Source organism: Coccinella septempunctata, chromosome 6 (genome assembly GCF_907165205.1).
Source record: "Coccinella septempunctata chromosome 6, icCocSept1.1, whole genome shotgun sequence".
Taxonomy (NCBI): Eukaryota; Metazoa; Arthropoda; class Insecta; order Coleoptera; family Coccinellidae; genus Coccinella; species Coccinella septempunctata.
In genome coordinates, this window is record NC_058194.1 from 20,827,236 (window position 1) to 20,849,628 (window position 22,393).

Here is a 22,393-nt window from a genome sequence, read left to right on the forward strand (position 1 = left end):
TTACTATTATATACATTACATTTGTTTTTTTCACAATATAATAATTATGGTTTATTCATGACAAGCTGACCCGGCAAACCTAGTTTTGCCATTTAAATTATTTCTAGGGTAAATAATAACTAACTCATCGTTATTGCTCGATTGGTCGTAAGAAAAAGGAATACCTTTTTTTCTGTTCTGTACAATTTTTTTTGGGAATATTTTGTTATATGAACCTTGCCCTAACAATAATAAACACAACAAAAAAAGAATTGTCCAATTTGGTGCGATCGTTTGAACAATAAAGCATTTTGAAGTAAACCATAGATCCTCTTTTATTAATATAGATTTTCTTGTTCCAATTGAATAAGGAATAATTATTGTGCTTGTAGAAGATCAAATTTAATTTTTTGTATTCCATCTTCCACTTCCACTTCCGATCCGCAATCCATCAACATCGGAAATGCCTACTTCGTGAGGGATTAAGGTGGGACCCTTCATCGTTGTCAACGTTGTTAACTTGTAAAATGTTGAAAAGAGTACCTGCTGTTTACTTCACTTACGGCAATATTGTAATGATTCGGTTCAGTTGAACAATTGAAAAGAGTCGTAAAGGTGTGAGAACTTAGCTTCAAGAAGTTTCCCAAATGATAAAATTCAAATGAGGTAGGAGGGTTGACACTTGCTGCAATCTCTTCCAGATGTGCGGAGGTAAAATTTCTGGAATTGAAATTGTTGGTAAAAACTTTGGAATTTCCAGGGTTTCAAAGTCGCATTCTTGTTTATTTCTTTTGAGAAACACTTTGAAATTACCAAAAGAATTGTTTTGTATTGTATTCTTCATTTTGAGTAGATCAACTTTCGATTATATGATAGCTCAGGGTAGAAAGATTTTATACAATTTCTTTCCATTGCGAAAGAGAATATGATTCAAAGTCTGCCACTCAAAATAACAAAATCAGTTTTGACAGCTTTCAACACTGAATTATTAGTTCGGATTGAAATCCTTCTGGCTTCTGGTTATTGATGATGAAAACAACCCTTTTTTTACCCCTATCACAATTTTTATTTTACTCAACGAAGGCGTGTAACAATAGTTTACAGTGTTTACACCATTGTATCAAAAGAATTCTTCACTTTATTTTCACATGAATTTCATAACAATAGGTTTTAGAATTTAGATGTAACATTTTGTATAAAAATAATCTTCACAAAACAATGCGGAAAAAGACCTTTCAAGACGGATTTAAATAAATCGGTTAAAAAACAGTTTCTACAAAAAATTCTGAATGAAATTAAAAATGTATATTAATGTCAGCTTTCACTTAACCCCCTTCAAAACGTATTCGGAGTAAACATTAATACCTACAGGAATTGCGAATGACAGAAATAATCATAAATTTGTAGAATCCGTTGTGCTTTTTTAATTATTTTCCACGATTTTCTCAATAATAATTTTTGTCTCAACTTCAAATTGACTGTCTAGACTTTTTCTGGAAGATACGCGTGTCAAAAGTTGACCTTCGAAAAATTCCGAAAAAGATGGGATCAATCAATCAATCAATATTTGCCAAGACCAAACGGTTGCACTAGGTCGATGAAATTTCGAGATTTATTACTAAAAGAGCTGTTCTTTCAGAATATGTATCACATTGAGATCTAAGATGATTCTTCTGGCAAATAAGTATGTCGAAATTCGACCTCTAAAAAATCCTAAAAAAAAAGTGGTCACTTAAAAATTTCTCAAGACAAATGGTTATACCGAGGTGTATGAAATTTCGATATTCATTTAATATTTTAATGCATTGGCCACTTCCCAAGGGCATTGTCATCGCATTATTATTAATTTGTTTGAAAATGTTTGATCTTATCTAAGACAAAATACAGACTGGGGAGAAAATCATTAAGATATGCATTTCTGACCGACATGAACGAAAAATGTCCACGTTTCATCATAGTATCATTTAAATTGTGTGATGTAATAACTTGATGGATTTGATTCAATTTGAAGTTTATCTTCATCCAGGTTACTATCAAAAAATTTGTTTCGATGATAAACAACCGAGAAGAATTAATTGACCAAAACGAGTATTTTAAACAAACTAAATGATGAATAACAAATTTCCGGTGAGTGTATACTCCATTCACTTTTATTTTAGCACTCGGTTGGCCATGGAAATTTGACACATTCCACTCTGAATAGTACGAATATGTGGGGTTATAACGCTTGTCAAAACATTTTTGGGTTTTAAATCAGCGCTATGTTGTCCGTTCTACAATAAAGTCTCAGTAATTACGTATTTTATGAAAATGTCGAATCACTTCGGGAAATATGAAGTCGAAAATATGTGACGAACATAATTGACGTTTATACAAACTGATTGAGGGCATATCAAATCTAGTTATTTGCATGAAAAATACAATAAATCAATTTTTAAATATATTTATTTTTGCTATGGAAGAAACTTGAATTATTGACACATAATATGCAGAAGCTTGAGGAGAGTTAATGTTTGTTATCTTCTCTGGCTAAAAGCTGACGACGTTACATCAGTTCTAGATTTCAAAAAAATCAACCCGAAGATGAAATGCATCTGATGCAGTGGTAGGGAGTGGGTATCCCTCTAAGGAATTGGCGAATAATTACAAGAATGTTACATTCTTCAACAAAAATCATCTCGCAACAATAGAAGTCAAAATAATTAAAGCGAGTTCTAAGGCAAGAGAAACTCAACCTTTAGACAAAAATTTCACATGAATTAACAATTGACAGCTCAACTTTCTCGTATTTATGGCTGTTTATTTTTAGTACTTTGATATAATAATAGTAATTATATATTTATTGATCCCTTACGACATTTACAATGTATAAGTAGTACAAGTCAAATGAAAAATAGAAAAATTAATTTGATGAAACTTATTCTTCGATAACATTAATCGAAAATCCTGTAGTACCTTTTCGCATTCGTTCACCCCAAAATAAAATTCTCAAACGCCACCACTTTTTTGGGTCTCCCAATAGAAGGAAATTCTTTGTCATCCTCTTCATTCACAATCTTTCTGATTGTGGAAACATTCAGCTAAAATATAAGTCGTTTAAATTCAGATGAAACATTATATACATTCTTAAACATATATTGTAGATATTAGGATATCAGGGTTACCTACAATTTGAATGAGCGGACCTGAATTCTAAGTAGCACTGTCTTTTCTCGTTTTCAATCACTTTCGGCATTTTTGTAATATTGTTATTAGTTACTAATTGTTATTAGTTGTGGCAACGGCGTTATGACATTAATGACATTTCATGAGTGCCAACCTTAATCCGTTCTAGTTACAAAAACTTGAGAAAGTTATTTTATGGTCAACCGATTGCTAAAATAAAAGTGAATGGAGTATTCTTCTTTTGAATAAATAAATAAATAAATAAATAAATAAATAAATATTATTATCACTTGCGACAAGAAAAATTTCTAGAATTCGTTAGAGCGGACTTTGTAATGATAAATTCCGGGTACGTTCTTGACATAACACACTTTCGACCCACGTTGAAACTCGCTACAGAAAGCCGGCCAAGCCATAATGACCGAACAGAAATTAGTGAAATATGGAGAGAGACATTACCCGAGCAATTAGAATCGGTAAATCGGACTTTTGTCCCGGCATCCTTCTACTTCAACGATTCGCGACAGCTCGTAAAGCCTTTTGTGATCGGCAATTTATTCAGACCTGGATAAGTCGAGACGGGCGTTTTTTCGTTTTCGCCTCGAGTTCATATTTCCAGCCGCGACGTGTTTCTCGGAATCCGCACGACGACGGGTAGATGGCATTTTGTTTCGCTAAATTCAACATTGCAGTAAAAGAAATTACGAACGCCGTCGAATACAATGTCGATAACGTTAACTCCTCTGTCGAGCTTTTGACGAACACGTGGGTGTTCTCCGCCGAAGGCTGCTCAGAACGGCGCGGAATTAGGGATGCGAACATCGTTAAAAAAAACTCGATATACAGGGTGTCCGGTTAACTTTGTACTGAGCATCAGAAGATCACCTTGGAGACTGGATGTAGATCCACCCTTACTGGCCGACTCACCTAACAGTCATAATAAAATGAAATTCATAAATACCGATGCCGAAAACCATATTCTATGGTCCGATCGGTGTAAAACACCCCGCTCTATGATCGGTGCCAACTTGACTCAAACTGCCGTTCACCTACTCCATTCACTTTTATAAAAACGCTCGGTTGGCCATGGAAATTTGGCCAATGCCACACTGTTTAATATGAAAATGTGAGGTTATGAGTGTTATGACACTTGTCAAAACATTTTCTGGTTTTAAATCAGCGTTATGTTATTGTTATTATTATTATTATTATTATTATTATACAAAAGAGAAGAGGGGAGGGTAAACACCTATGACCCTCATTTACAAATTAGAAATTATGTAACAAAATGTTGTACGTTTCACGTAAAATTCTCAGTAATTACGTATTTCTCACAATGTTAATTTACTTCCGAAAATATATTAATTCATCTGTGATGAGCATAGTTAACGTTTATACAAAACTGATTGAACTGATTCCTAATCCAGAGATTTGCATGGAAAGGACAAGAGATCAGTTTTTAAATACCTACAGGTGTTTTCAAAGGTGAGCCTTTTTTTGCCAGAAGGTAGAACTCATCAAGATAAGCCGTTTAACCAAAAATTGTCTATTTAAAATATCCAAGATGGCTGAGACACAACCCCTAGAATTTCCACAAAATTTCATTGAAACGTGACTCCGGCATCGCAAAAACGAAACACAAAACATAAACATGTGGCTGGAGAATGAATAGTTCAGTACCAAGTTCATCGGATTAGATGCATCAGGACACTTTTGAGAGAATCATAATTGTTGAATCGTTCAATTTAGTTTGAAAAAAAATGTAGAAAATCGAGGCAGTTTCTCGAAAGTGATTCTGTTAGTAATGTTGAAAAAGAGCTATGATGTTTCCCCATTTCATCCCATTCTTACGGCGATTGTTGAAATGTCCGAACAAGAAGATTGTGATGCCCATTGTGAAAAAATTCGTGAATAATTTAGACGAATTTTATTGGTGAGATTTTGAAGTATTAATCTATTTTTTACACTTGTGTCCTAAGTCTCTTCTGTCAATTGGTATCTAAATGAGCCATTTCATAAAATCATTTCAGTAATCATTTTCAATTTTGTTTTCAAATTTGTTATTTTGAAAGTTTTGTATACATAGGTGATTTGTGGTGAAACTCTTCATTTTGACCAGTTCTACCTACAAATACACCCTGTACAAGTATTTTTCCTACGGAAGAAAATCAAATTATTGCCGCATAATATGCAGAGGCTACAGGACTTCGGTCGATGGTGATTAAAGACTCAAAGAACAGTTATTATTATTATTAATATGAAGTTACTTGAGAAGAGTTAATGTTGGTTATCTCCTGCTAGTCCTGCTGTTTATTTAATCGGCAGCTTCTTTTAATCTTCTAAATATCTTTTATGTCAGATTGCTATTCATCTTCGTATAATGCAAGCATATTGTAAATTCTTTGGTATATCATGGATATGAATAATGACATAGTCCTGCCACCAGATATACTGCAGTTGAGCATTCCTCGTGTATGCTTTTGATGAAATGAAATGAAATTATGAAATGAGCAGATTTACGTAGAGCAAGTCATTGACAATATTATTCTTATTTCATGCTACTATTGGGTCAAATTATGTCGATGGAGCTCTGAAAATTAATGATATTCCACATTCAACCCTTCCTACTCGGTCGCCATTGAACACGCTTACAAAGAGTTTTGGGTTCACATCAATCACCTCCACATACACTTCACTTCACTCCACTTTTACCACAACTCTGGAGAGAAATTGTTCAAGGCTACTTCAACAACCTGATCGAATATATCCAAATGCGTTCTCAGGCTGTGGCTGATCTTCGAGGAGTCCAAACTTTTTAATTAACTTGATTTCTTCAATTTTTTGAGCGAACTGATTTTATACAACAAATACTGTGAGACTTATTAAGTAAGATAAGTGATGAAACATTTGGATATCTCTTATTAAAAAAATTGGTGAATCAAAAAAGTTACACAATTTCTGAACTTCCTTGACTTTTTTAGAGCAGCATGTATAATGTTTTAGAGTCTGGAGTAGATGCTTATTTCTTTTTGATGCATTTCCATCCTCATATGTTTATAGTTTCCACAGACATTAATATCGAAGTTGTTAACTTGAAATTGGTGGCAATCAAATTTGACATTCTACAACAATTTCTCGAAAATTTTTATAAATTTCATGTGTAACCTTCAGCAGATATTGGAATTATTATTAATTTGTGGGCATAATACTCTTACAGCGGGTTTCATAAAACTTTGATTGTCCGATCAACGATTTGACAGTCCAGTCACTCGCTCTCTAAAACGAAATCACTGAAACCTTTTCATTTCTGAATATATTGAAGAAGTAGCAATCAAGAATAATTCAATGGTGGAATGAACATCATAATTTGATGTGTGAATGATATTCTGAATAATCTTCACTGAATCATCGATTGAAAATCAGTTGAAGTTTATTCGTCCATCAAGCGTTGATTCCCCGATCAAGCTCCATGAAATCCGGGAATAATAGCATAAACAGAAAAATTTTTAGTGAGATGAACTTCTCATATCTATTTGGAACAGTCTAAACTGGTTTATCACCAGTTTCAAATATTGTACAAGATTTACCTCATAAAAGAACATTGATGATATTGCAATAATAGATGATGTTCAATTTCGATTACAATTGAATTGACTGTGATCTACTAAAATTAATTTGTCCAAAATTCTACTTTGAACAAACCACTGAAAAATATCTAAAAATTCAAAGTATGAAAGAAAAACCTTTTTGCTGCCGAACAGTCTAGGAATATCCCAAATTATGCAAACTTCCAAGCGGCAATTGCTGGTAGAAGTCATTTATGACTTCCTGACTTGACAGCAGATCTTCTTTGCTCCGTCAATACTTTATTAGCTCTCCACTGTTAAGGGCAACAAGTGTAAACTACGCTGGATTGTTGAGAATTCCAAAATAATATAGGGGCGGTGTCATTCTTTTATTCTGGAAGTGAGCCAATAAGGCTTGGTTTTACCAACACCTGTTGTAGGGAACACTCCAGCATCTTGGTTTTACCAAAACCTGACTAACCGATCTTTCTATTATCCCCTTCGGTTTTTTTTGTTTCCCTTACCTGAGGATGTACGGGGGTGTTGCACTACTTATTTTCACCTGGATGCAGTATGGCTGCCAAAACGTGTCGGACGTGTCATTTCAGTGGACGTGTTATAATTGTGTTGTGCACGAATTGAGAAAAATGAAGTTTTTTGCGCAACCCGAAAAACCCGTGCTGTGGAATAAATTAGGTAGGTGTTATCACTGATAAAACGAAGATACATATATAGAGCCTGTGATATAGTTTAGGATAAATTTTTCAACTCAGCCGGAGATTTGCGAGGATGTCAAATTTGGCCATACAAAAATTAACGCGATATACGTAACATAGGTAACGATCAAATTCACAACGTTTCACAGATATCAGTAAACCAAAGTTCATAATTTGATGTATTGCAATATTTGTAGCTATAATTGATAATACTCAAAATTCATAGTCATCTGATTTCCTTTTAAAACAATCTCCCGAATTCATTTGCTCTACCCGTTCTGTACTATACCAAGTTAAAAATATTTTTAATTTTCTTCATACCTTTATAAACATAGTCAGAATTCCCCATAAACCACAATAAAAATTGGCGAATACTAGTGACCGTGTAGAGACGTTCAGTTCTATTATCAAAATTGCACGAAATCGTCGAAATCTAAACTTATAAATTATAATGCTTTTAACTCAATAATTTGTTTATATAAACGAATAGACTGAATGATTTAAATTTATAGACAACTTTTATGTTGTAGGCACAAAACATAAAATTGTAAAATAATACTGAAAAATGAGTAGGTATGAGGTCTACGAGAGCAATAAATATTTTAGTGAAGAAAATATTTTTAATCGTTACAAAAATTGTATTTAAGTATGAGTTAGTCAAAATTCAAAACGGGGAAGTAATTCAGTATATTCCAGTTTCTCCGAACATGACTTGATTCGAATGAAAGTCTGTTAGTTTCAATAAATTTAATTTATAACAATAACAACAAGCTATGCCTAAAAGAAATATAACTTGGTTGTATCTAGCCATTTATTTCCATTTTCTTTCGTTATTTTCTGCCTCAAAATCGGTTGAAGTAAAAAAAAAAATGTGAGGATGAGTTTATAAAAATTATGTGAAAGTGTATATATGAAATAGTTATTAAGAAGAATGTGTGTTTTTTAATCCTCTTAATTTCTTAGTTTTTTCTTCCCAGGTGAATCGAATAGCGATAATTCATTAATTTTAAATAATTATACACATCCAGGTGATAAGTATCTAAAATCCACGCCGGGTTGAGACTGAGACAATCGCTCTCAGATGGTACCTACTCGATTTTTTTTTCACAAATAAGTACAGGTGGGCAAAGGTCCATGTGATTGAATGGCAGTTCTTTAACCATGAGAGCTAGAGAAATATGGATGGCACGTTTCCGATCTCGAATTTCGAAAGATGGGTGATGGCAAAAACCGCATCCCTCTTCTTTTGTTTTTAAGTGAAAACAGTGAAAATTAATTTTTCGGACCTTTGAATTGGTGCTTCTATTCCGTAAAGTTTCAGTAATATCATTGAGTATTAAACTCAATGGTAATATCGGAAAAAAATGCAACATTCTACAGACACATTTTTATGTGGAATGCAGTGGCGTAGTCATAGATTTCGTTCAGTCCGTCACCTCAGTAGTAACTTTAATTTTTCTACATATAAATCCTAAGTGTTTTTTACAGATTTCAGTCCAATATTTCTTCCTGATTCAGAATTTATAATTTACGTCGTGTTTCTTATTGTTCTTCCAATAAAAAAAATCAAAAACTTGTTCGGTCAAGTTATTGGCATTGATAATATGGTATATACTTAATGCGTATAGAACTTTGTGCTTTAATGTATGGTGTCCATTCATGAGAGACTTTGCAGATACATATTTCAAAGGATGAAAAATTTTCCAATATGGAATTAATCACATTCAGGAAATTTTGTAACTCTGAATTCAAATGAATATGTTTGGAAACTTTTTGAACCAAAGATATTACACCATGTAATATCTTTAGTTTCAACTAGTAACTAGTAGATAATCTATATGCTTGTATCCCAGCCTTTGTAAACACCTTTATACATAAAGATTGTTGCGCTTGTACTAGTATATATGAAATAGTCATGCAAATTCTCGTTATTTCCCCATTTTCATAACATGTTCTCAAATATCCGGAATGGAAAGTCTCTCATAACCTGACACAACATAAAAGCATAAAGTTCGTTCATTATATCAATTAAAATAACCTGCCAACTTGACCGAACTAGTTTTTGAGTTTTATTTATTGAAAACACAATCAGGGACAAGACGTATATTATATATTCTGAATCAAAAAAATATGGGACTAAAATATTTTTAAAAAACATAGGGTTTATATTTGAAAAATTGAAAAAAAAGTGGCAGACTGAAAAGAATCTTTGACTACGCCAATGCATTCCAGATGACAAAGTGTGTTTAGAATGTTATATCTGTACGAAAAATGAGTTTTCACTGATAAGTTGACAACAAAAGAAGATGCTATCCATTTTTCCCTAGCTCTTATGGTTACAGAGCTGCCATTAAATCCCATCGAATTTTGTCCACCCTGTACAATCGGTTCTCGAGGAAATAATCAATTCGTTTTTCAGAAAATACGAATTTTCAAATGTAAACGATGAGAGTTTGCTTGCAAACAATTTTTATAAGAAGAAATAAAAATGAAATCTACAATTATTGTTTCATTATAATTTGCGTGAATCATGAAAATTAATTAGTGAATGACTCACGAGAATCTATGGGCATAATGATGAAATCCGCAAAATGTTAATAAATCAGAATTTTGTGACCAAGAGCACTCACCTAAACTGCATGCTGGCAAATCCAAAACTGTCAACCGAGTACTTGGGAATTCCAGACGTCAAATTTTGCAACCATGAGGTGTACACCTGTGTCTAGGCAATATTTCTGTCCCATCAACATTTTTATAGTGATTTCTGACTATTTGCCGACAGCCCCAAGTTGAAAATTTCATAGGGCATAGGGCTTTTAAATCCTGCTCAAAATAAAATTGAAATTTTGATTGTATAATCATATAACGTAATGAATATTCAATTTCTTTTTCTTGAAAATAACGTACCCTACAAAAAAAGAAAGAGCTAATTTTTCTTCTGAATGGAACAGAAGATATAAATAAAAATCAAAGAAAGAACAGGAACAGTGGCTTATGGTATAAGTTACATAGCTAAAATACTTTTATTTCAGCTACAGAACGGTATATTGTTGGAAAGCCAAATATTTTCCCTGTATAAAATAATACTTCTTTCAGTATCACTCGAAATTCCCTCTAATGAAAATGGCAGCCAGGTTGTCGAGGTTCATTAGCAGTCGCATTGCTCTGTTTTTCGAGTAGTTGTTTCTAATTTGAATACGCTTCGAAAGAGCGATGAAATGACATCCATGAATATTTCGAGAGTCCTCGTCGGCGATTTGACGCACTTGAATTCGGAATATAATCATTATACGAACATTTCTCCACAAAATGGAAATACATCAATTAAATTGGAGGGTCCAACTGGTTCGCAAATGCCATTAATTCGTTCACAAGAAGTTTCAATAATACTGTATGTTTTTTTTTATAACAACTTGGGCGATGAAAGAGTTCGAAGTTGAGGAATATTTTTCTTCTGAAGTAAAATAATGAAAATTTCTAATATTAATTATTAATCTATTAAGATGTGATGCCCCATCAAGATTTAAAACTGTTATTTTTGAGGGGGAAAATGTAGGATTAACATTTTGATGGACTATCAAATTTTAACGGACTTTCCTGCAACTAGGTTATAATTGGATAATGCTGTTTATATTTAGACAGAGCATTTTTTTCAATATAAGAGTGCATGAAAATAAAGAGTGCATGAAATAAAAGTTGATGAAAGATGAATTAGGTAAATGTTTGTCTGTTCAAGTGTTATTGGAATTTTGTTTTCATTTTCGATTGAATCTATCTCTTGTGTCTTAATGCAATACTCTTAATAACTAAATCTATACGAAACCTAAATACTAAGAAATGTTTACCTGATAGGTTCCATCTTTCATATGAGGTAACATCCATTTCGAACTAAGAAAATTATATTCAACACACAAGTGCAACTTCGGAAAATGAAATGAATCACATTTTACATTACATTTGAGAAAGGAAAAATCAGTCAGAACAAAATCATCCTGAATGAGGTGAATTCACTGAAGTCATGAAGTCAACTACCGAAGCTCATTTTTTTAAATTCTTCATGTCCTTGGTGATAACATCTGTACATCATGTACTTTTCAACCTTTTCTACGGTGGATTAGAGTTATAAAACGGCACCCTCAGTCAGATGGTCACCATATTTAGATGTTGAGGATTCTTCAAAAAAGAAGATTTACCCCCGGTTACACAAAGCTTGAGCTTGGAATCAACTGTTGATTGATAGATAAACATCAATTCGTTTTCAATCCTTTATTCGATCATGAGCATTCAGAATATCATTCTCGCATCAAATTATGATCTATACGTCCAATGATTGTCAATTGCTACTTCTTGAATATATTCAGGAATAAAAAAGTTTCAGTGGTTTCGTTTTGGAAATCGACTGTCAAATGGTTGATTGGGCAATCAAAGTTTCAAGACAAATAAGAAATAATAATTATATATACTATTTATTACACAGTTTTCAAGAATTATTTCTGAAAAATTATTGTCCAGTTGCACTGCAGATGAAAGAATTCTTTCGAAAATGTCAATCAATGGATAGATTCAGATTCGTTTATGCTGGTCCTATACACCTCAATAGCTCACAGTTCGAACAACAAATTTCCAATGATGAAATTGAATATGCGATACTAAGTAAGAATTTTTTTTTCAGCCAAAACTACCTTGGCGCGTGGTGCCATGAAGGAGAAGAGCAAAAACGCTGCCAGATCAAGAAGGGAAAAAGAAAATGCCGAATTCTTAGAACTAGGGAAACTTTTGCCACTCCCAGCTGCCATTACGTCACAGTTAGATAAAGCTTCAGTTATACGACTTACGACATCTTATCTGAAAATGAGACAAGTTTTTCCCGATGGTGAGTAAAAGTTAACTAATTTTTCGTTGATTTTTCCCGATTTCCTAAACTAGGTTTTTTTGAGCAAGAACAAGCTGAGTTATTTATTCAAAAAATTGATTGTATACCTCTACATTTTCCTGAATTCAATTTGAAAAAATTAAAAAGTTATTTCATTTAATCTACTGAGAATTTTGAGAAGCGTATAAGCTTCTAGCTTCTACGTATATCGATCTTTCATAAAAGGAGCATAATACCATGGAAGCCATTTGCCTCACAGTGCTTTTCATCATAATAACACACAGAAGGGAATTTTGCTTCGATAGGGCGATGGTTGGATGATTAAAGATACTAATTGGAATCAGATTTGAGTCCTGGACCGAAAATAATGTAATATCAGGTGTTCGAGTATATTTATGCGCGAACAAAATGTCTTTGATAAATAACAAAGGTATGAATATTCAGTATTCTTCATCTCTATATTCCTAAGAAGAGATGTTATCATGAGGTCTTTCAGCAAGAAAGAAACTCAAATTATATCAACAAGATCTACCCCAAATCACTTCCTACAATGACAAAACTAATTGTCGAAGACATATACATTGGGATGTTGGCAATCTTCAGATTGTACCGATAAGAATCGACAAAAATTTTCGCACAATACCGCTGTCGAAAGAAATCTATGAAACGTATTGGGTTTTGAATAAATCACGATTTTATCAGTACACTCATTTACATATCAATACGTGTCGCGATGATGCATATTAACAAATAATATATTTGGTTATTATTTTCGAACACGTACGTGTCTCATTTTTTCAAATTTATCCGTTGAATTATGGCCATTGAAATTCTATTATGCTATTGTTTTTTATTACGACTGTGTAATTATTGATAACCGAAGGTATTATTTGAGATCTGATCAAAGGAAGACTTTTTCTTTGTAGCATCTTTTATATGTTGAACATAAAATAGATTTGTTTCGTATAATTTGATATAGGGGATTTTCTCACTTATTAATAAGGGTTTTAAAGCGAAACTTTTTCCTGATACCCATTCATTTTCATTAAGTGTATTAGTACTTAGAAAAGTTGGGCACATTTCAAAATATATGAGATATGGATAGAGGGTTGTTCAAAATTCACGAAAGAATTTGATGCATTTGTGCGGTCAAATACCACCTGATGAAGAACGGTGTAACAACTAACAGTCAGCAATGGAAATTAGATATTACCATTAAATAGAAAAAGTTTGATAGAAAAGGTTTGAAAGTTTTTCTCCCTTAGTTTCATAGAAGACAAGTTAAATCATTTGTGATATACTGCGCTACACAGAGAATATTATTTGAAGATTAAGTACTTTATCAAGAAATTGTATTTAAAAAAATGTAAATCCTGAACAAACTGCACTAATTCTCTCTTCTCTCCTTATCTATAACTATAAGAATAGGATAATATTCCCTTATTATGGACGAAAACCATACAATCATTTCTTTCAGGGAAAAGAACCCATACTGCTATCTTGTCATATTGTCATATTAAACCTAAAGTATGTTCGAACTCACAAAATTATCATTAAAAAAAGTGAATAAACATCTGTTTTATTTATTGAAACATTTATGAGCTCATGTACAACTTCGTGGGACATATCTCGGAGATTACCTAGAGGATTGATCAAAATTCATGTTTAGTCACGTTCAGGAGTTATCTGTATCTTTTAATCCAAATTTATACAACTGAGCTGCATTATATCTGTCCTGGGGGACTCATGAATGAAAAGATATTGCACTGCATACCTATTTGATTTTCTGGTGATCAGAAACCATAAACACAATATATTATATCTAATTTTTAAAATTATTTATTTTTTATTATAGTTTTTTCATCAAAATTCCGTTACTTTCAGTAAAACATTGAATAAAACCTTATTTGATGAAAAGAAATCAAGATATCAAAAATTAATTTTTCAATGCCATAATGGGAACAATTTTTAGGGGTGGCTTTTTCTACCCCTTGGGAAAAACCACCAACATTTTTTTGATTGCCTTCTAGCTTCCATAGAATGTAGGCTGAGTTCTATTTCTTCCATTTTTCTGGTTTCTAAGAAAAAATCTGTATCGGAGCAGGGCTGCTTAAAAAAACCTTCATTTGAAAGACCCACACTATTTCTTGACAAGTAATCAATTCAAGAAACTTAACCCAATAGTTTCCAAAGAATATTTGCCCTGTTAAATTACTTCGAAGTATCGGTGCTAACATAAAAAAAAAATAGATGACACTGAATATCTGTAACAACTCAAATCAATCAATAAAATCAATAGGTTTTGATATGGTACAGGGTCTTCATAAACAATTGTAACATCGTAATTTGTTCAAAACCTACCCAAGGTAAAGGTATTGATTGATAGGGCTACAGAAATAGTGAAATTTGTTTCTGCTCATAAATGCTCTGTTTTTTTATTCTTGATAGGTGATAAAGACGTTGCAGCTTAATTTATTTGGATTAATTTTGTTGCAGGTCTTGGCGATGCTTGGGGAGCAACACCAGCGGTACCGAATCCACGAGATTCACTGATCAAAGAACTCGCTTACTATCTTCTGCACACGTTAGATGGGTTCATTTTCGTAGTAGCTCCAGATGGAAAAATTATGTATATATCAGAGACTGCATCCGGTCATTTAGGACTTTCACAGGTAAGAATCAGTCCAGAATTTCGAATGCTTGAACGCAATAATCAGAAATCTCATCTTTTTTCTTTACGAGATTTTGCTGGAAAATTTTTAAAGCAAATTCAAACAATCCAATATCTATATTCGATATTACAGATATAAAATTCATTCATTTACTCTGGGTAGAACATGAAATGATTCGAATTCAAAATGTTATTTCTTTCAGGTAGAACTAACAGGCAACAGCATATACGAATACCTTCATCCAGCCGATCACGATGAAATGACAGCTGTTTTAACGCCAAGTATGCCGCCCCCTGGTACGCCGCCCCTGCAGGATTACGAAACTGATCGCGTGTTTTTTTTGCGGATGAAGTGCGTTCTAGCAAAAAGGAATGCGGGTCTCACCAATGGTGGATACAAAGTGAGTTGTTTTTTTTTTGTCATGAAGAACTGGGATTTTGACATTGCACATTTTCCAAAAGAGCTTGAATAGTTATTTATGTACCAAGGACGAAAAACTGTATTATAGTCGAACCTGTGAAATGATGAACGAGGCGCAGCCGAGGCTAGCAAGCAGGCGAGGCAATATAGACAGCTTTTTGCCGAGGTGCACATACATTTTTTTGTCGACCTCTCATACCTTTATGAAAGTGAATAGTTATCCGGTTGATGGGCCTCATCTAGGTGGTCGTAGTTTCAAATTCCTTCAGCTCTGGAGTACTGTTACTGATATCCATATCGCTATCACTATCCATTCTTGATTATAATGGACACTAACATTCAAACCACGTACCTAATTCACTCGTAAAATCTAGCAAATTTTGTGAAGAATTAATTTGACAACAAGTGACAGTTAATTTCAGGGGCACATATGTTTTTATCAAATTCTGGATTCACAAAATTGATTCAAGCTGCTCTCTTTCTATTATTTGTGTTTTAAGCCCGTTTGCAACAGCCGAGAATTATCTGGAGAATTCTCTACAAAATTCTCGCAAGAAAACGGCAGAGATTATTTTGTATGCAACTGGACAGAGAATTCTACCGAAAGTGCGTATGTAACGGTGAATAATTCACGGCGCATGAATTTTCGAGTAAACTCTCTAGAGAATTCTCGGCTGTTGCAAACGGGCTTATGTGACGAAAAGAGTTTGAGGACGAAATGTGTATGCGGACGTTAAGTAGGAAATTAGTATATAGGAACGCAATATTGTCGGCAAAAAAATGCTTTTATTATACTAGAAATATTGAAAAATCAAACTGTAGTTACTACTTGGCGACCGATGTATGCTGTATATTGGATGGTAGTCGCTCTCTTACAATAAGATGTTCAGTGGTCAAGGATTTTGATGTGGATACAGTTTAAAGTTGACAATTATCAAATCTTAGGTCGTTCCGAAAAAAAATAACGGAAAATCAGTTTTGCCGTCATCATAACCAAAATGTGACTTCCTTGAGATGAATAGTATTATAGTAGAGTATCAACAAAATCATGATCAATTGATGTAATTGTCGGTCTTTCTCCTCAAGCGTTGGGAATGTAAGCAAATTAGTGTCTACACTTCCCCACAAAATCCTTGTTGTGGAATTATTCACCGTATAATATGTAGGGTATAGATAGCGAATTATATATGGCTCTTGAAGTTGTTGATTTGGCACATACGATACACACGCATTTACGTCTCAAGCGCCTTCTGACAACTAGCTGTACAAGAACGTTATGCTACTACGCTGCAAATCGCTAAACAACGGTTTGCAGAAGAAGTGAGGGTCCAAGGGACAGTTCATGCAGAGTTACTCAGAATTAATAGCTTAGAAAGGGACCAGAAATTAGATTGGGCAGATGGCGCCATCTGCCAATTGGCATATTCCGTTTTTTAGCTATTAGTTCTAAGTAACGCTGCGTGAACTGACCCTTAGACTTCCAATAGGCGTACGCCAAATATGCCAGTGCCGTGGAGAGCAACTTTATATTGGATATGCTGTTGTGAAGTATGTACACACTAGTACACAGAACTATTGTAGTAATGGTTTGAAGGTTAGAGGTACCTGATTACCATTGTGCTTTATATTGATGACCTAACCACATTACTGACTTATGTAGATCGTAGATGTCCGTCTAGACGCCCTTTTCAAGCAAAGCAAAGCACGCCCTAATATTGTTGATCAAACTATGGACTTTCTCCAAGAAACTGGCATTAATATTTTGGCATGCCCCAGCTAATATCCGGATTTGAGTTGCTTCAAACGATAGTGGGATATAAAGAGGATGAAACTCCACATTCATCCTCTACATACTGATGTAATTGACCAATGAAGTCCAAGGCTCAAGGCAGTTGGAAGGAAGTGCTACAAGAAGACATCATCGCCAGGAGTAGTCACCAACGGCCAAACGAGTTATTCTTCTTTTTTTGGTTATACATTATTATGAAAATTCCTTCAAAAGTTATCGATTCATTCCTCATATAACTCTGCCACAATGCCAAAAAACAAGATAGAGAAATTACTCTTTCAGTTTTCAGTGTGAAACACTGAGTATGGATGGAGATCTAATCTTGTATTCTGGACACATAACAGCTGAGTTGATTATATGTGCCGCTACTCGGTGAAAGGCCTTATCGGCAATTCAGCGAATTCAGGCCTGTTGAAACTTCTGTTAACATGAGATATTGGTCTAGGTCCTGATATGACGTATGGAGTCGTTTGTTCGGTCACGATCTTTCTGTTCGCTCGCTGGCATACATTTAACGGATTAGGGAATATTGCAACCGGTAGTGATAATACTATACGGACAAAACTTTTGATTTATTACGGTTTCATTTATTGTTTAAGAGCGGCATTTTTCTAGCAACTGGCATTTTGTTAGAAATTTACAATTTGTATTGGTGAGGAAAATGTTCCAGGAAAATAGCGGTAGTATCATTATGCTTCCACTTAATGACCGAAAGCGAAATTATAACACTGATTAAGAATAAAGAAATTAAGTAGCTTGGTCAGTATAAAGGTGGCTTAATTAGTATTCTTCTCTACAGAAGGTGCCTGAGACTGGGCCAAATGAAAAGTATCACCAACTATCACCAACTGGCGTAGCTAGTTTTTTTTTAAGGAGGTCTTGGGAAGCCCACTTCGTTTTATGCTTGATTGATGGACAATTTCGTCGGTTTCAGAATCTGTTGTAAGGGGCACCGATAATTCTACATATTCTACCTACATGTCTGCTTGCCTACGACTTTGATACGACCCTAGATCTTGTGCGATCTGCATTATTGAAGAGCCACGACAAAATCGTGAAACCAAAAGAAATATTCAGTTGAGAATTAAATCACCACTACATCACAAATTACCGTTAAAATATTAACCTGTTCGATTTTTAACTGAAAATGAGAATTGATGATAAATTCCACAAAAATTCTTGTCACTCACTAGTTTGTTGTCTGCACTATCTTGCCCGACGCTAAAATGAGATATACAGGGTCTGTAAACAAATGCGAAGGACTGAGGGAGATGATTCCTCGATGAAAATAAGCAGGGGTAGTTCCTACAAATTTTTTTCGGAATCGACCTCCCTTCCAAGATACAGCCTTTGGAAGGCGATGACGAGTTGACAGTATTTAAATTTTATTACAGGTTCTAACAAACAGTGAGTTATACAACTATATATACATAATATGAAGCACTAAGTAGATGTTACTCACACAATTTTTTTAGATGTCATAACTTTATTATTAGGCGTAGAAAATAACAACCCCTTGTGATTTTCTTTCAAAAATTGTTTTCGTATGATAGATTTCCGAAAAATAAAATTCTTCCCTATGGTTTCGCATTCAATTCTGGAAAAAAAAGTCTCTTGCAAAACTTCGATATAGTCGATATTTTTTTCGGAATAAATAAAAATTTACAAGCAGTATACGAAGGACTTCAAGGCAGAGAGGTCTACAAGGCAGAGTGTTGATGCATTTATTTTAGCGGGTGATAGTCTTTCTATGGAACACTTATACGATGAAATGGAATGAACAGTGATCAGAACTACATACCTGAAAGTTTTTTCTCCAGAATTGAAATGAAACCATCAGAAAATTTTATTTTTCGAAAATATTCTACGAAAACAATTTTTTTTTAGAACCCGTAAAAATATTAAAAACTGTCAACCCGTCATCGCCTTTCAAAGGCTGTATCTTGGAAGGAAGGTCGATTTCGAAAAAAATTTTTAGGAACTACTCCTGCTTATTTTCATCGAGTAATCATCTCCCATTTCTTTCAGACAGTCTGTATATATAGTATATGTATATGGTATCAATGATGCAGATTGCATATTGTTTTGTTTGTTTGGTTGACAATGATTGTAGGGATAATCTGGTAAAATGAAAATTATTTACTTTCTTGTGAAGGTGAATTCATCGGTGGACAAAATATATGCTGCCAAATTGTTCAAAGCCATCGACAGAAATATTTTCGAAGAGAATAATCTAGTATATAACTGTAATGTGTGTAAATTGTAATAGATTTATTGTTGTTGTGGGTAAGAGTTGTCTAATATAACCAATAATTTTGAACATGAGTGGTTTGATTTGATGATTGTGCTGTCGAAATATATTTCAATTCAAACTTATTCTCTTTGTTTCAGGTTATCCACTGCTCGGGTTATTTGAAAGTGAAACAGTTCAACACATCATCATCATCACCTTACGAAGCTTGCTACCAAAATATGGGATTGGTTGCAGTAGGACATTCCCTTCTTCCAAGTCCAATGACTGAGATAAAGCTCCACACAAATATGTTTATGTTCAGGGCAAGTTTGGATTTGAAACTGATATTCTTAGATGCCAGGTAAGTAACATTTTATCTATATTTGACGACGGTTTATTGTATTACTTGTATAAAAGACATTGATGGACGAGTTACATCAGTTCCTGGATTACCTTAATTGAATTCATTAGGTATATGGACTACTGGAAAGTTTTTCTCGACTCGAAGAAAAAACTATAGCTGAAGCACATCGAATTAAGTGGATTTTCCTACAGGAAAATTACCTTACACATTCGCATTTTGGTCATCTGTACTCTCTTCAGAGAGGTGAAATATAATGCAAACAGGTTCTCCTAAATGAATTAGAGGGCAAAAAATTTATTGTCCGTTAACATTGCTTTATATTGCTGAGAAACAACGGGTGCAGAGCGTATTCATTTTCTAAGAAGGAGCAGTTGCCCGCGTTTGTTCAGTATCGCTTCTCGTGTTACTAAAAAACAATAGGCTGTTAGTGTCGGGTTGCGGTATGGGATGATAATGAGAGTAAACACCTGACTTAATATACAAGCGAGAGCAGGCCCGAATCTGTTACTATTGATTAGGTGTTGTACGATGAAGCTGAAGTGCTTCTTCCTAAAAATTATTGTTGAAAAAAATTTAACAAAAGTTCATAAGATTGCTATTTGGATTTCCACGTCGACCCCATAGTTTTTTAGTGGAGGAGGTATTTTTTACAAATAAAGATAAGTGCAATATAGTTATTCCCTTGCAACTTTTGACGTCATTCTGTGAATCCAATAACTTTCAATGTCAATCACCCAAAAAACTGATTGTATTTTTTTCGAACCTACCTATCATCGTCTACCTATCATAGGTGGAATGAGCATTCTTGAAGCCCTCTCAGATACCTTCTGGAGTTTATGGGAGCTTTGGAGCTGGAGGGTGAGCTGTAGATGCCGCAGTTGTGAGAGCAGCTTTGATGGGGGTGACAATAGACCTTAAGGTTGCAGTGAAATGTGACCCCCTCACAAAACTATAAATTATAAACCATATATCAAACGCCAGCTCTTTGTATTAATCGTTCAATAAATAATAATTTAATTTCATAATAAATAAAATTCACAATTGCCTACGAATGTTGATCAGAAAAGTGTCATTTGACTTGCTACTTTTTCAATATGGTGGAATGATGGAAGAAGAAAGAGGAAGCCACCCTTCGTTATGAAAGATTTCGCTTTCTCCTCTAAATTGGAATTTCGTTTGTTTCAGAGTTGCTCAATTGACAGGCTATGAACCACAGGACCTCATCGAAAAGACTTTATATCATTATATTCATGGGAGTGATATTTTAGCCATGAAATACGCACATCACCAACGTGAGTACAATTTTTTTTTAATTCTTAGTAGCACTAAAATACAAGTTCGTCCTTTTCGAGTTAAAATGTAGAATTCTCCTCAATTTGGGTTATCACAGCATATGCAAGTTTAATCTGAATAATTATGAGTTCCATTCATGAATTTTTCAAATGCACCGCGGAAACTATTCAAAATCTTTCTTCAAATATGAGGTTTTAAAATTCAAATCGCTTCGTTGCTAGTTTACGATTTGACAACAGCGCCTACTAGAAACTAAAAAGAACAATGGCTTGTTTATAAAATAACAACTGTTGACTTGCAGTCATCATAAGGCGCGTACTCACTGGTCAGCCTCAACAGCAACCGGCTATAAAAATCCCATAAAATTTCACGACCTTCCTCGTTTGTCGCAGACTTCATAGACAGCCATCTTTGTCTATCTCATCAAGATAGTGTATTTGTTGTCCTTTATTATCAACGCATATTTCAGTCGATGTTGCCAACTCGTGCAATACAAACGAAACGCTTTAAATTTCAAATACCTATTTTTATTTTTCATTTTTAATTACTTAAAATAATTTTTCTGGGAAACTGTTGAAATGGTTATTTCAAAATATGACGTTTCAAAGATATTTCATGAAAAAGACATTATTCTTGCCAGAAGGAGTATGGAGTATTCCCTATTCGAAAGAAATGGTCAGAAATCGTTTATCTATTATATATATATATATCATTTAATTTTGAAAATTAGTCCAATATGCAGAAATCTTCCTGATTTCATTCAATATGCTTACGAATATTTCTAGTAAATACTAGAGCTGGCAACGTCGAAAGAACAAGAAGGCTGATTTTTTAATACATATATGATTCCTTAGACTCGCTCCAACTGAAAACGAAACCTCTGCCAGCTAAGAGACGTTCTCTAGTGCGCAGCGCTCTTTTATAAGGTAAAGAAGATGAAATTGCATTAATTTTAGGAAGATTTATTTTTGTTGAATCTATTTCGGAACACAATTGAGACAATGAATATTTTGGGCAGACGTTTTGGTCTTTGCTGAATTCCTGGCAGACGCCATTTTTGACGAAGAATAAGAAGGCAGACGCCCTCCAAGATTCAAAATATTACGTTATCGGACAGGGCACTTTCTAAGTGAATAATCGCAAAAGAGTCAAGCAAGAGATCATTTCGTGAAGGCTGAAATTTTGCTATTTTAATATTTAGATATTCGACAGTCTACCATGAGATTAGAACATGAGAATGGTTTCTCGTTTGTTTTGCGATCATTCATTTCTCAAGTACCCTTACCATTAACGTAGTATTTTGAAACTTTGAGGGCATCTGCC

General features: G+C 34.0%; 1 protein-coding gene across 2 annotated transcripts in view; it reads left to right on the forward strand.

The window, feature by feature from the left end:
- LOC123315663 (single-minded homolog 1) overlaps positions 1-22,393 on the forward strand; it is a 51,267-nt gene that overhangs the window by 24,656 nt on the left and 4,218 nt on the right. For both annotated transcript variants that reach the window (XM_044901459.1, XM_044901458.1), the window contains exons 2-6: positions 12,099-12,299; positions 14,796-14,971; positions 15,174-15,371; positions 19,572-19,774; positions 20,963-21,069. In XM_044901459.1, the coding sequence (XP_044757394.1) occupies positions 12,125-12,299; positions 14,796-14,971; positions 15,174-15,371; positions 19,572-19,774; positions 20,963-21,069 (859 nt within the window). In that variant the 5' untranslated portion in view covers positions 12,099-12,124. The remainder of the gene's footprint in view (positions 1-12,098; positions 12,300-14,795; positions 14,972-15,173; positions 15,372-19,571; positions 19,775-20,962; positions 21,070-22,393) is intronic.